Source organism: Cyrtonyx montezumae, unplaced genomic scaffold, assembly GCF_038088225.1.
Source record: "Cyrtonyx montezumae isolate F1298 unplaced genomic scaffold, pur_monq_1.0 scaffold_8, whole genome shotgun sequence".
NCBI lineage: Eukaryota > Metazoa > Chordata > Aves > Galliformes > Odontophoridae > Cyrtonyx > Cyrtonyx montezumae.
The window spans coordinates 77,002,127-77,016,914 of NW_027072089.1; the positions used below are offsets into that span (position 1 = coordinate 77,002,127).

Here is a 14,788-nt window from a genome sequence, read left to right on the forward strand (position 1 = left end):
TTCAAATGCTTATTCCCTTTTCTGTATTAATCCTTCTCCTCCCATCCTCTGGAGTTGTACCACCCTTGTGAATAATGAATGAGCCTGAGGATTAAACTGGTTCACCGTAGTGGACTCCTCTGCCTGTGTAAAACAGCTAACCTACTTTTGGTTCTGTGCAGTGCCTAGAGATTTCTGCTTCTGATGGAAATATATTTTTTTAAATCCTTTGACATTCCATGTGACTTCTCTGTAGCGTGTCTGACCCTTATTTCCTGCTGAGCAAGTTTCAACCAGCTGCGGCTCACGCAAATCCATTTCATTCATTAATAGACCTAAAGGACAGTGCCAATTGCTGCGTGCCTACGTGGAGTGGGGGAAGAGCTACCAATATTTTATAACTTTCTCTGAAGATCGATGACAAGAGCACATATACGTTTTGTTGTCCTGATTGCTGGCTCGGTAGGCATCAGCTAGCTCATCTCTGAGTCCTGTTGCTTGAATGCAACCGTGACTATTGCAGCTGCCATTTCCCATTAGGTGGTAGGAGCAGTGCAGCCTGGTTGGAACATGGTCGCTGCAGCCTGACAGGCACACGCTTCCGTAGCACAAGTTCTCTAAGGCAGCCTTTTCTGAAAAGGGGAGGAAGGAAGAGAGCCGTCTTATTTCTCTTGGAAAGGCACGGTTCTGCCAGAGTTAGTTACTAAAGGATAAATGGTCTTCATTTTCCATTTCTTTGGAATTGTCTGTGTGAATTCTAGCCCTTAAGATGCCAACAGCATGTATCCCTCGGTACTTCTGCTGTCACCGGACTCCCATCCAGTATTGTGAATCATCTGTGTGCTGCTCTTCCGCAGGTCTTGTTCCCACCCTGGGGGAGGGTCCTCTGAGGGGGAAATATTAACTTCATTTCTCTGCTTGTTTGGTCCTTGCTGCTTGTTGTGGAACTTGGAAAATGCTGACAAGGATTTCTGCTAGGAGAAGGATGCTCCAGAACTGCATGCAGATCTGGCTTCCTTGCGGCAGAGATCAGCAAGTGTCTTACTTTCTAATTTAATTGCATATTGGCTGTTTCTCTTTAAAACCTTTAAGATAAATTATTGTTTGGGTTTTTTCGTGATTGGTGTTGGATCTTAGTTGTCCAAATATTCAATGAAAATTTGTCATATTTTGTAGTTGCTTCAGGCCTGCAGGTTTAAAAAAAAAAACAAAAAACCAACCAAAAGAAAAAAAAAGCCATATACCTAGCTAGTATTTAAAATGATGAAAGGGTAGCTGGCTTCTTTACCAATGACTTCTTAGTCACTTGAAGGCTCTCATTATTTGCTGGTGATAGATTCAGAATTCATTTTTATGTGGAACTGATATGGAAATGATGTGGCTTGTTCTGAAGGTACATCTGTAGCAATGTTAGCAGTACTGAGGTTTTGATAAAGGGATAAAGGCGTTTTGACATGCTCATTTTGCTGATGTTTTGTTCACATAAATGACTTCCTTTAAAAATGGAATGAGAAGTTTTATTGGTGTAATAGTAGGCTTCTCATCTTAATATCTATGAGAACTTGTGCTTCTGGCCTTTGTTTTATAACTATCTTAACTTGCAAATAGAATTTCTATTTACACTTTTAGACAAAACCACTGAGATGTTTCACTAAACACCCTTACACAACTTGTCTTTTCAGCCTGAGATTTCTTAATGCCTCTGCCAACAAACTGGAAATGCTTCCCCCAGCCACTCTTTCTGAGGAGACCCATAGCATCTTACAGGAGTTGTATCTAACCAATAACAACCTCACGGATAAATGCGTACCCTTGTTAACAGGCCATCCACACCTGAAAATCTTGCACATGGCCTACAATCGCCTACAGAGCTTCCCTGCAAGGTGAGTAACTGGTTTTACTGCCTCGGCCCACTAGTGGACAACGTGAAACATTTTCATAGCAAAAACTAAAGTGCACAGTGATCTAGTGGAAAGGCTGTATTTCAGATATGGTGACGTTGCAGTGGGTGGGTTCATCTGCTATGCCCTGTTGCACTTTGCTACTCTCTCACATTACACGATGTTAGTGCATTTTGATTGCACCTGGAGTACTTTCCGGTATGCTTTTGAAGTCGGGCAAGGAGGTCTTCTGTTTTCCTCAGCTTGGTCACGTCACATACAACTGGTTGGCTTCTACTTACAGAAGACTTGTAAGCATAACAGACTGAAAATGTCCTTTGGCACTGGGTTAAACCACACTGGGGAAAAAATCCTCTCACTCCTGAAGGGGATTTTCCCTTGGCGGGGATTTTCCCTTGCCAGCGATTTAGACAAGCTACTGTACTCTCAGCTTGCTCTGTTTTAATCAGAAGTCTTTCAAGTGTAAGATGTGCTGTAAAGGTGATGGGATACAATCTTGGAAAGGATATGACGATAAATAAAAGGAGAGATATCACTGCCCTTGTGTGGTATTCTGAGCAACTGGGCTTCGGTGGCAGGGGGGGAAATGAATAAGGGGGTGGAGTTGAGCAGGGTGCCAGAAGATGGAGGGGAGAAAGTGGGATGAAGTGAAAAGCTGGAGCTGGAAGAAGGGAGGAAAAAGAGTGGAGGTGAACTGATGAACAGAGGGAATGACAGTAAAATAAATTGTTTCAAAAGTAATGTTGACAGAAATTGATAGAAGTAGCACAGGTTTTATTTCACGACTATTGGAATCTGATGGGAGGAGAGGTATTAGCACTGCTGGGCTGGGCTGAAGTCTGCAATTTTATTTTCTTGAAATAGTGAAAACCGCTGTTCTTACCTTTGCTTCAAAATAAAATATGCATCTGTATTAAAAGAAAAAATCTCACTCTCATAGCAAAATGGCCAAGCTGGAAGAGTTGGAGGAAATTGATATTAGCGGTAACAAGCTGAAAGCCATTCCAACAACTATCATGAATTGTAGGCGCATGCATACTGTAATTGCTCACTCCAACTGCATTGAAGTCTTCCCAGAGGTCATGCAGCTTTCTGAAATAAAGGTAAGGCATGGATGTGCTGTGAAGTACACAGTAATAATGCACACTTGACCAATTCTCTTCCTCCCCCCTCGTCTCTCACTGCTCCAGGATAGTATATTCTATGTTGTACAGATCTGACAACGGCTTTCTTGTCTTGAGACACTATGTAAAATATTTGCCCTTGTGCTGCCTCTGAGAGGAAGGGAGGAAGAGCCTCAAAATCTGGTTTTACACTTACTTTCAGCACATCCCATCTTCTTTGCCAAAGTAGTGTTAGTTGCCTTCCTGTGACGGTCTGTTGCAATATGACATAAACGTGTCACAAGAGCTGTACGTAATTAACATGCATAATACACATAACAACTCTTGCTGCTGTGGCAATTGCTAATTCTGTAGGAATGGACTTTGTTTAGAACATGTGTTTAAGAAATGATGAAGCAGCAAAATAGGATAGGCCTTGGGGACAGAGAGAAATTCCAGGAGCACAGGATTTGGGTAGTTAGGCAAGCTGCTTCTGTTTTCATAATTGCAGTCGTATTTTGTACAACTGCGAGAATGCTTAATCCACCTCTTCTGTGTAGTAGCGGAAATCATTGCAAACTTTCCCTGCCACATTCTTTGCTTGACTGTGCTGAAGACTGTGCTGTAGCTTCCGTGAACAAAGTTTCTGCTTCTCTCCTGGCCACAGTGCAGAATATTTTGGGGTCCACGCTATTTCCATTGTTTAGAGGTTGGAGACTAACTCATAGTGCACAAAGCTTGTGGTACAACTGAAAGAGGTGTTCCCTGGCTTTGAGAACTGGTAACTTATTCACGGGACCAGAACAACTTGTGTGTCCTTCGTGCGATCTGCAGAATCAAAAGGCCAAGTTCCCAGACTCCTCAATGTCCTTTGGTGCCTGGGGTCATGCAGAGAAGCAGGAGGAATAATTTGGTTGGACAGTGAGTACACGGAAAGATGAGCTTTGTGGTCTTAGCCAGGAAATCTCAAACAAATGTGCATTTCTGAATACTCCTCCCTCTTTGGAACAATGGGCAGAGGAAACTGAAGGCCATTTAGAATCAATTGGAAGTAAAACTTTTCTTCTCAGAGGAAGAGTTGGGGTGGGGAACAAGGCTCTGCACAGTAAGTATTTCTTTTGAAGTATGAGGGCATTTTTAACCAAGGAAAAAAAAAGAGGATAATGTAAACATGTTGGTCAGGAATAACCAACTTTTTCATTTCTGTTCCTGAATTTTGAGGAATAATTAGTACTTTATAAAAGTATTGGTGTTTAAAGTTCTACCAGGCTTTGTAGCTGAGTAGCAAAGTGTTCGTGGAAGACCTAGTCATATTTATTTGTGATGGTTTCTGACAGTTACTTCAGTGAAAGAAAGAGGCATGGATTTCATTAGCAGTTCTGAGACTGCAGGAGTAGTGGGACTGCCTTTATCTGAGAGGGTGCAGTGCAGTGGGGCTTCACTTTTGTGCCTTTGTCAATACCTAAGCCTGGTTTTGACTTAGTCATTTATCTGCAGTTGCCAGAGAGCTGTGCTGTAGGCAGGGGGGATCTTGTGGCCTCTTGCTGACTTTTCTGGGTCAGGGCTGGAGCTCTTGATTTCTGGCTGAATACATTACTTGGCTAAACTAGAGCTCGTTCTTTGATGTTGGAGGGCATTCATAATGTTCCAAAGCAAGTTAAGAAGTTAAAATTTGAGTACAGGTTTCGTAGTTTGGTGAAAGAAGCCTACTTGTAGCAAGGCATGGAGTTGTATAGTTTCATGTTATGACTGTGATTGTCATACTTAATGGTTAATCTTAATTGAGGTGGCGTTCAAATACTCCAGATTTCTTGGGAAAATGTTACCTGAGGTAATGGCTGCTCTGCTTTTGTACTTAATTAGCCTGAGAGGCTGACGTATTATATTTTTGAGTCAGCGCTCCTGGAACAGCTAGTAGTACAGTTACTGTGTTGTTTGAAATTGTTTCAGAGGGAAAGCTAATTACAGAAGGTTATGCTTTTGCACTTAAGGTAACTCCAGGATTTCCAAATATGAGGCCATTTTAGGGAGACAGCCATCTCTAGGCTGATCTAATGCACTACAGTTAAGGATACAGAAGCTTTGTGTTGTCCTCTGCCTCAAAAAGCTCTGTGGCTGTCTAAGATACCTTGCATAGTACTGTTTTTTTGTTGAGTTCTGGTTTGTCCACCTTCAGTCAGAGCTGGTGATAACTTGAGCCCCTGTCAGCTGTGGACAAGACACACTGCTTTTACACCTGTGCAGCTAAGCAAATGCTGTGCACCACCTGGCCCATCCTGGTGCAGTGTCCTGCACCGTTGCACTTGTTCTTCTGATGCTGCATGGGTGAGGCTAAAGTAGAAGAAAATTAGGATCAGTTAGGAAATATTCTTTCCTGCTTGCCTGGGGAATGGAATAAGGAATAAATTCAATGTAGATATTAGAAAGTCCCTGCTAACCTGTTCATCAAACACTACAAATCAAATTGGGGAAATCCTAAACCTAATGGATAAATTGTGTTCACCACTGCATAGAGACCAAGGGATCTCCAGTAGCCTACTAATACCTTTAGTGTACTGGACACGTACTGAGAACAACACAATAATTTTGCTTACTTTGTACTCCTTATTCCACATTGTTTCCAATCAAACTTCCAATGGCGTTGAGGAGTTGAGCACATCAAGGCCTGCTGGCAGCTTTGTTAATCTGAGAGGTAATTATTGTCTCTCTGGAAGCAGCGAGGAGTAGCAAAGAAATTAAAAAAAGAAAAAAGCTCATCAGAAATAACCCTTTTCCTAAGCTGCTGTTTGGTTTGCATGATGGATTTTAAATTCTGATTTCCATATCAAGTTTAGATAATGTCAGCAGTTTGTTCTTCCTAGATAATTATTCCTCCATATCAGACAACCTCAGGATTTGAGATTTGGGTCATTAAGTGTGTTGCATATTTTTAACAGTGTTTAGAGATTTTTCCTTTCCAATTTTTACTTTATTTGGGTTATCTTTTTTTTTTTTTCAGCTTGAGACCCAATATCTTTGAATATACCTAAAAGACTTTCATTTTCATGCTTTTATCATTGGAAATTACACATAAGTCAAAGTGTGCAGCTAGGAAAATTCTCCCTGCGGTCTATCCCCAACTGTTCAGCCCTCAGTGTTACCAGAGGTTTTGAGGTCTGTTTTCTTTTTCCAGGTTGAAAATAGGGAATTTTCATTCTGAAATATGTAGATAGTATAGAATTGAAGAGCTGGTTTTGTTCAGATTTTTGTGTACTGGTTTTCATCTGAAAGTGAGACTTTAACATTGTTTGGTTTGGGATTTTGTCATTCTAGGGCACTTGTTCTACCTGACTTGTGCTTAGCTGGTGGATAGTCAGCATGTTTCTCTTCTGGTTTTCAATCATATTTTCTTCTGAAGTACTTCAGCTTTAATTTTTCTCCTTATTTTAACAACAACTCATGTTTAAACATTAATTCTTCTAAGACAGTCAAATTAAAGCCACGCTTAAAACTGCTGTGGTATTTTGTTGCTTTTCTTCTGTTCAGCCCTACTCCGTGTATTTGTAACTTCTTATTTTCAGGATGCTCCAGTAAATATTGGCTTCAGAGTATGTTCAGACCTGTGCTGATTTAAGTGAACTTCGGATGAGGGACTGCTGTGGCAGCATCTTAGAATCCCTAACCTTGTTTATCTGTTTCCTTTATCTGTTATAAGATCGGCAACCATTTTCATCAGTAATGTTTTTTTCTTTAATACTCATCTGTTAATAAAAATACAGTGACCATATTTGTCCCTTCAAAGAGCAGACAAACCTTCCTAGTTTTGCAATGAGGTTACACCTGGTCAAAAATGGAAATGGAACAAACATATTTCTGGGTGTCCCAGGAATCTGGAAAGAAGACTATGTAAATGCCATACAAAGAAACACGTACTTAATGAATGATCTTAGATCTTGATTGCGACCTCTCTTATTTATGAAACATACATTACTGCATTTAATCACAAATTGATCTTAATGCCAGCTGGATTCTTATTTTTTTGCTTTCCTTTTGCAGTGTGTGGATCTAAGCTGCAATGAACTGAGTGAAATCACATTGCCTGAAAACTTGCCTCCAAAACTGCAAGAGCTGGACCTGACTGGAAACCCCAGGTTGGCCTTGGATCACAAAACACTCGAGCTGCTCAAGTAAGTTGACTTAGAGAGTAGAGAGGGTGCAGAAGGAGCTAGTTTGATCTCCATGTTACTTCTGACATTAGATTCCACCACTGAGATGCTGATTGCTGCTTATTATGCTTTTTTTTTTCATCTGTTTGCCACTGTGCTTATTGTTAGCTCTTCACAAAACTTTTCTTGTAATCCATCATATCCCTCTTTGGGCTGCTCTTTTTCCTTCCTGTCTACCTGTTTGTTTCCTCCTCTATGACCTCAGGCATCATCCGTAACTGAAATGCACCAAGTGCCTTGTGCTGCCTCCCACAGCGTGTGGTGAAACTGTTAACACTAGAACAGATAATCTGTGGACAGTGATGCTGTTCTGAGCCTTTCTTATGTCCTGAAGGGAACTGTACCAGCTCAGTTTAATTCTGAGCCTCTTTGATCCTTAAGCACTGAATGATACCAAGAGCAATTGATAACTTTCTGAGGCTTGAGTGTTGCTTTATGTGGTTTGCTTTTAAATGCTTAAGATCAAGCACTGAAGCATTAAGCCCCATAATAATTTTTTATAGATAAAAAGACTCCATGTTCTGCAGCAAACAAAGGGGAAAAAGAAAAAAAAGCAGGAAGGGATGTCTCTCTTCTCATAAAGAGCTGCTCATTATATGCCAGAAACCTTTCTAAAGATGCGGTGTGTAATGTTGCTGTGATCTGTAGAGAAGTGTGTGTGTGCTACCAAGGCTACTTTAATGGCACCTGAGCTTAAAGGTCAGGTACCATTGTGTATGGCCAATAGATGAGAGAGGCAAGCTCATCTCTTGCCTGTTTAGTATTTGAGCTTCGTACCCCATGGTGGTGTTGTACATGTCTCAAGACCTAGGCAGTAAGAGTAGCATTGCCTAGTGCTGTACTGTATTTTCACTGTCACCTGCTTTGTCTTTAATTCACAGAAAATTTTTTCTTCTTATACTTATTTATGTATTTTTCTTTAAAAATTCATTTTTCTTAAATTTCAGACCTGTTCTTGTCTGTGTAAATACCCTTCAGCTGAGGTCAGGTGTTTCAGGCCCCCTTTGGGATATAGTGGGTGTCTGTATAGGTGCAGAACACTACCGAAGTGCACTGCTGCAACTGAATGTGAGAGAGGAAGTGCTCCCTGCCCTTGCTTTTTCTGGCAGGCACTTTTGCTCTTGGTGCTTTTTATATCATGTGCATGTGAAAGGCAGCTCTCCATCTGTGCCCTGGCAGGATTTGTACAGGCAGTAGGTTACTATGTATTGCTTCTGGTGAGAGGAGTCCTGTCATGCATGCTTGCTTTTTTTTTTTTCTCCCATGTATGGCAATCTTCAAGGAGGCTTGCATGCTTAGGAGGATGTTGCCAAGTGATTTACAGGATGTAAGGGTTTCAGTAGCAATTATAATAAAAAAGGGAGGGGGAAAAAAAAGATGCTGTTACTGTGATTTTTAGGAAGGAGCTTCTGGTTCAATTATAACATCTTGAACTGGGGGAAAGTAAAGCATAATGCATGGTAGCCTTAGCTCATCTTGCTGTGTAGGATGTGCTGGTGGGTACTGTTCCTTTATGAGCACGTGATCTAGTTGCAGTTACACTACTGAGGAAGATGAAGGTAGATGTGTTGAGGAAGATGTACTGAGGAAGATGAGGAAGATGTGTTGAGGTAGCTTTATTTATTTATTAATTACCACTGCTGGGAAGCATTTGATATAACCCTGTGTCCTTGACCTGCCCCAAGGTCAGTCAACCCAGCTACAAGGGGAGACGGAAAAACCCTTTTGATCCAAGTTCCTCTGTCCTAAAGAATAAGTGCCTTGTATGAGAAGCCTGAGAAGAAAGTGCACTTGCTGCTGTATGTTGTAGTATTTTGCAGGTACAGTCAGAGGTAGACTATCTGCTACTTTAGAATAGATCCGGGTTTCCAGTTTGATCAGGACCAGATACTTTTCTGATGAGGTGTTTGCCTTATGTTTGTCACACAGAGGGCTGCAAAGCCAAGGGCTCAAAACACCAATGGCTCGAACATGATTTTTATAGCTTATTTGCTTTTAGCGGGCCCTAGCTGATGTATGTCCTGACTATTAGCATTAAAATAAATCAGAGTGGATGTGACAATCCCTCAGGTTATTTGAGGAAGGCTGTAAAATGCAAAAAAAGGCTTCCTTGTGTGTTCAGGTCAGGTGGGGCTTTGGATGGAGAAAGATGAATCCTCTGAGTGAGCAGTTAGACCTTTCTGCTCATCCTTTTATGATTCATTTCGTTCATGAAAGGTTTGGGTGCCTTTGAAGTTCCTGCAGTGCGTGGGGAGCTTGCTTTCCCTGCCTTTGGAAGAGAGGGGAGGGAGCACAGGGCAGGTCATCTCTCCCCAGCAAAGCCGGGCTATGAAGAGAAGCACACAAACAGATAGGGATGGTCCCTTTTCAAGCCTTTATTGCGCTATGCGAGGTATTTGAATTTCAAGCTAGAGGCTACGTTGGTAGCAAATTGGAGGGTAGAGGATCAAGGGCCTAGGTAAAATCTGGGCTGTAAAATTACTGAAGGCAGAAGGGCTGTGCTCACAGCCTGGGCTGCAGACCTGTTCTTGCAAGTCAGGGCAGTGCTGGGATGGAGCTGATTTCTGACTCGTGGGCATTTTCATAGAAGACTGTTACTACGCATAGCTGTTTCAGATGACTTATTTTTTACTTTAGGGGCTGATGCTGGTCACACAGACTTGTTCTTAACATGAGTGTGAAGGGCGTAAGTTGAAAAATCACTCCCTATACTGACTTACATTAAGTTGGTGACAAATTGGTCTTGCATTCCCACTGGGCCAAGTTGGAAACAAATATCTCAGGGGTGATGGTAGGGAGAGGAAAAACTGGGTAAGGAAACAGTGCAGCTGACACCCTTGTAGGGGCTTGGTTATTTACTGCTTTTTTGTTCTTTGTAGACATGCACAGAAGACCAACTGCTTTAGACATCCTGCTCTGTTTTATTCTATTACATGTGTTCCTAAGAACTGAGAAGAAAAAAGCTGCTGTTCTTTCTTACTTAAGCTGAATCATGTCAGCCTGTGAATCCAGTGCATCTTTTCCTTTCTTCTTACAGCAATATCCGTTGTTTCAAGATTGACCAGCCCTCGGCTGGCGATGCTTCAGGAGCTCCAGCAGTGTGGAGTCACGGTTACACAGAGGCATCAGGAGTTAAAAACAAGTAAGAGCCGAAGTTGTTTTTATTATTCAAGCATCCTAGCAGCAGAGCACTAGATACAAAGAGATCTGCTGTTTCAGTTTGGGGGTGTTTTGGGCCTCACAAAGGCAGAGGCCATGCCATGACTCTATATTTGTATACTGGGCCCCTGCCTGGATCTCAACTTTCTTCTTTGTCAGGAATGTTGCTAAGATACAAGTGTAACTGACACATTTTGTCTGTGCAAACTTTGGTATTTGCAAAAGATTGATGCATTTAATAGCATTTTCCTCTTTGCAAAGCTTCTTTATCTTCAGCTAAAGGATGTTTACTGAGCAAATCAGAGATACTAAAGGAAGAAGTAGAATGGCCAGAGCTCTTGAATATTCATAGCATGTGGAGCTTCTGCGACTGAGGCAGCACTTGACAAATAACACACCAAGAGTCTATGAGTCTCTGTGTCGCTGGCAAAGTGATGAATCTCTTTGTTCCTTAAATACCTTTTTAGAAATCTTCTGCTACCTAGGTTTCCCTAGCAAGTGCCAAGCAAACCTTTACTTGCTATTTACTTATTTAACACATAGCTTGGTCAGCAGCATGCTGAGTCATAAAGATGGCTCTTGGTGTGGCATGTGCAGTTTAATCTGATGATGTTTTGAATGTATTTCCACCTGTCTCCCCCCATAAGCTGGTCCCCTGTTTTGTACAAATAGGGGACTTTTCCACGTGTGAAAAAGGAACGACCACACTTAGGTCTTGGTTTGAATTTCCAGGACAATTCTCTCCCCACCTTAGCGTTGTGGAATGGGCCTTTCCTCTTCTCCACAGAAGAACGCAGTTGTGAGCAGCTCGTGAAAAGAATTAATTAAAACTGGCTCTTGGTCCAGGCTGCATCTTCTTGGAATGACAATATAAGAAATTGGTGCTGGGTAGCAATCTTCTTGTTCTTTGCTTTACTAGGTTGTGTGTGGCAGCACTGTCAGCCAATAACTTCTGTGACAACAGAGAGGCACTTTATGGTGTTTTTGATGGTGACCGCAATGTGGAAGTACCATACCTGTTGCAGTGCACCATGAGTGACATCTTGGCAGAAGAGCTACAGAAAACAAAAAATGAAGAAGAATACATGATCAACACTTTCATTGTCATGCAGAGGTGAGTCTTGGATCTGAAGCATTTTTTTTTTACTTTGTGTATGCTCAGTGGGCAACGTGTCTGTTTGCAGGTTGGTTGCATGCTCTTTACATACTACAAGAAGTGGGAAGGAGAGAAGAAAGGTGGGAGGGAAAAAGTAGTTTCTGGCAGCTCTGTATTCTTTTATTGCTTGTTTTGTGGATGTTGCCTCCTGTTCTTTTCAGATGTGAGGAGAAAAGTCCCAACTTTTTCCCACCCACCCAAACAAAAAGGATATTCAACCTCAAGATTATTAAATGTTTGACTAGCATTTTTTCTTTTTCTCTGTTATGTACTTTAAGTCTTAGGACTCAGAATTTGCTGTAGCCAAGACAGTGGTATGAATTTCTTGATTATCTTTTCCTTACTATTACTGCCTGAAAAGCTTGGGCTGATCCTGTCCCTCTCTGTACCAAGTCAGATTATTTAAAGCCATGCAAATATTAAAACGTGCTCTGACTCCCTAAGAAAGCCTGTCTCGTGTCATTCCTTTGACCTAAGAATATTATTGACGCAAGACCCACTTGAAAAGATTGTGATACAGTAGATGGGAGTGTAGTAGCACATGTGTGTGTGCACACTCTTTTTGACAGAATGAGAAATTGTGCTTGCAGAGACACTGAGTGGAGGAGAAGTATGAAGGGAACTGAGCAGAGAGAAGGAAAGAGGTCAGGGAAACAAGGGAGAAAGCAAATGAGCAGCTCCTAGATGAAGGAAATGGATCATATTGAAAGCAGCATCACTTGCCATTCAATTGCTGCAGCTCTGGAAGAGGAAATATTCAAATTCTGATATTGGGAAATAGGAGCAGCGGGATGGTATTGAACCTTATAAACAAAAGAGAAAATGCTGCCTCTCGCATAATTGCTGTGGTTAGAGTGGTAGCTGAGAAGGTTTCCATCTAATAAAAACCTTCAAAAAACAATATAAATTCTGAATGCTGAAAGCATTTACTGAGTGGTTTTGTTTCCCACTCATGGACTTTCACAGGAATGTACATTCCTGCAGAAGAGCTGTATCTGTGGGAGGCAGGGCGTGAGTCAAAGTAAGCTGACCATTCCTTTGGCGAACCAGAAAATAGCATTCATTCTAGTTGCATACAGCCATTCATTGAAGATTATTGCAGATACTATGCAACATTCCTGAAGTGCCTTCAAAAAAAAAAAAAAGAAAAAAACACCACAGAAAAGCATATTGAAGCCTGGGTACAAGTTTACTTGTGCATTGTTTCCCCAGTATTTTCAATCAAAAGTTCTTGCAAGCTATACTTAGTCTTAATATAGATTTTCGTAGCCTCTGTAATTAGTTTTCCAGTTCTTAATTACTGTAGGACAAGGCCCTGATCAACAACATACTGGCAAGGATAGATGTTTTTTTCAGTCCTATTTCAATTTAGGCAAGTGAAATGACTAGTACTGAAATGAATTTACACTGTAATGACAGGATCCTGAAAACTTTAGTTTTGTCTATGCTTCCTTGTCCTTATTTCTGTTTTGTTTTTATTGTGACCCCTGCTAAAACAGCAAACATAAGTATTTCAGAGAACCTGTTTAACAGGTAACCAGTATGATGAATGAGAAGCATGCCTTCTTATGGTGGAATTAATAGCTACTGTGGTTTTTGGTCATTAAGTATTTGAAAGCATTATTCTGAAGGCATCACAAAGCAATGAACCTCTAATGTCTATTTTTGCTCAGAACTTGGATCTCTACGGTTAAAATTGCTATTTTTCATAGGAAAATCTTTAGCTCCAGGAGCCCAAATTCTGGTTAACGCGTCCTTCTTTCTAAACTCTACCTGTACTCAATTTATTAGCCTGCGATGCTTTTCTAACCCTCTCTGTTCCCCTCTGTGTGACCTTTAAAGTAGACTTCTTTCAAGTGTAGTGAAAGGGAGCTGACTGTGCGGCTCTTTGGAGTGCAGAGATTTTTCTAAAATTGATTTTAAGATTGGAGTATCTGCACCATGCTGTAAATAGCACACGGCTTGAGAGCTGCACATGATGACTCTGCAATGTTGCTATAGTGTCGTGGTCTTCAGTGGAGACTTTTGTTTTTGTCCCAGTGATCCAGTAGTGTCCCCAGTGCTTGTGGTTGCAGAATAGCAGTTGCTTCTCATTAGAACCCACAATACTTGTTTTTCAATTAAAGAACAATCAGTGTTTTGTTTAAATTCCAGGAAACTCGGAACAGCTGGACAAAAACTTGGAGGCTCTGCTGTCCTTTGCCATATAAAACATGATCCCATGGACCCTGGCGGATGCTTCACGTTAACCTCAGCGAATGTGGGGAAGTGCCAAACTGTTCTCTGCCGGAATGGGAAACCTCTGCCTTTGTCCAGGTGTTATGTGATGAGTTGTGAAGAAGAGCTGAAGAGGATTAAGCAGCACAAGGCCATTATCACAGAGGTTAGAGAACTCTGGTGTGGGTAAAAGGGCTGTTGCGAGTCGCAGCCTCCTTTGAGGATACTTGCATGGTGGTATATGCTATTACACATCTGTATTTGTGGTCTCTAAGAGACAGTATTAATAGTATGAGTTCCAGAGTAGTACTTCTCCTTTCAAGGTGATTCATACCATGCAGTTGTGCCATTAAGTTGTTTTTCCATCTAATTTCCACACTAGATTTTGGTTAGCTTCTCTGAGATTGAATTATTGTGAGCACACTGTGGTGAAATGGAAGCTGACACCTTTCCTCTGAGATGATCAGAGCAAGTAATGTGTTGATGCTGTCAAGAAGATCCCCTCAATCCAGAAAGATGAGAGCTGAGCGCTTGCAATTATGCCATCCTTACTGTAGGAGAATCCTTACTCCTGGCAGATTGGCTTTGTTGTCTGAGCTGTCTGTTCCCAGAGGTGCCCTCTGCCAAGTGGCTCTTGAAGAGAGCAGTTGCCTAAAAGGAAGAACCTATCCTTTGCTCAGTTGGAGGGCCGTAAGAGAGAAGAAAGCTGCTTGCTGCCTTATTACAGGCTTAAAGCCACCACTGTCAGCTGTGCATTGCCTCGTGTGACACATGCCTAGGAACAGAGAAATATTGTATCCTCTCAGTGGGGGAGGAAAGGGCAAAAACTCACTTCTGTACACCCATGAGCAGGTGTGCATGTGTAATAAAATCGTGTGCTTATTAATCTTGCCAGGGAGAGATGATGACTGGAATCTCAAACGTGACAAGTTAGAAAAGAGTCACTCCAACGTAGCGTGCATCACTGAGGCACGGTCATTGTGCTCAGTGAAGGAAAAGGGAGATTTCTTGTGCTGAATCTTGAGATGACTCATTGATTTCATGCTTTGTTAATGGCTTATCACTTCT

General features: G+C 41.6%; 1 protein-coding gene across 1 annotated transcript in view; it reads left to right on the plus strand.

Annotated features, from left to right (window-relative positions):
* PHLPP1 (PH domain and leucine rich repeat protein phosphatase 1) overlaps positions 1–14,788 on the plus strand; it is a 140,939-nt gene that overhangs the window by 123,354 nt on the left and 2,797 nt on the right. Inside the window, exons 12-17 of the mRNA XM_065752666.1 lie at positions 1,662–1,862; positions 2,821–2,983; positions 7,019–7,149; positions 10,226–10,330; positions 11,267–11,461; positions 13,658–13,886. Of these exons, the coding sequence (XP_065608738.1) occupies positions 1,662–1,862; positions 2,821–2,983; positions 7,019–7,149; positions 10,226–10,330; positions 11,267–11,461; positions 13,658–13,886 (1,024 nt within the window). The remainder of the gene's footprint in view (positions 1–1,661; positions 1,863–2,820; positions 2,984–7,018; positions 7,150–10,225; positions 10,331–11,266; positions 11,462–13,657; positions 13,887–14,788) is intronic.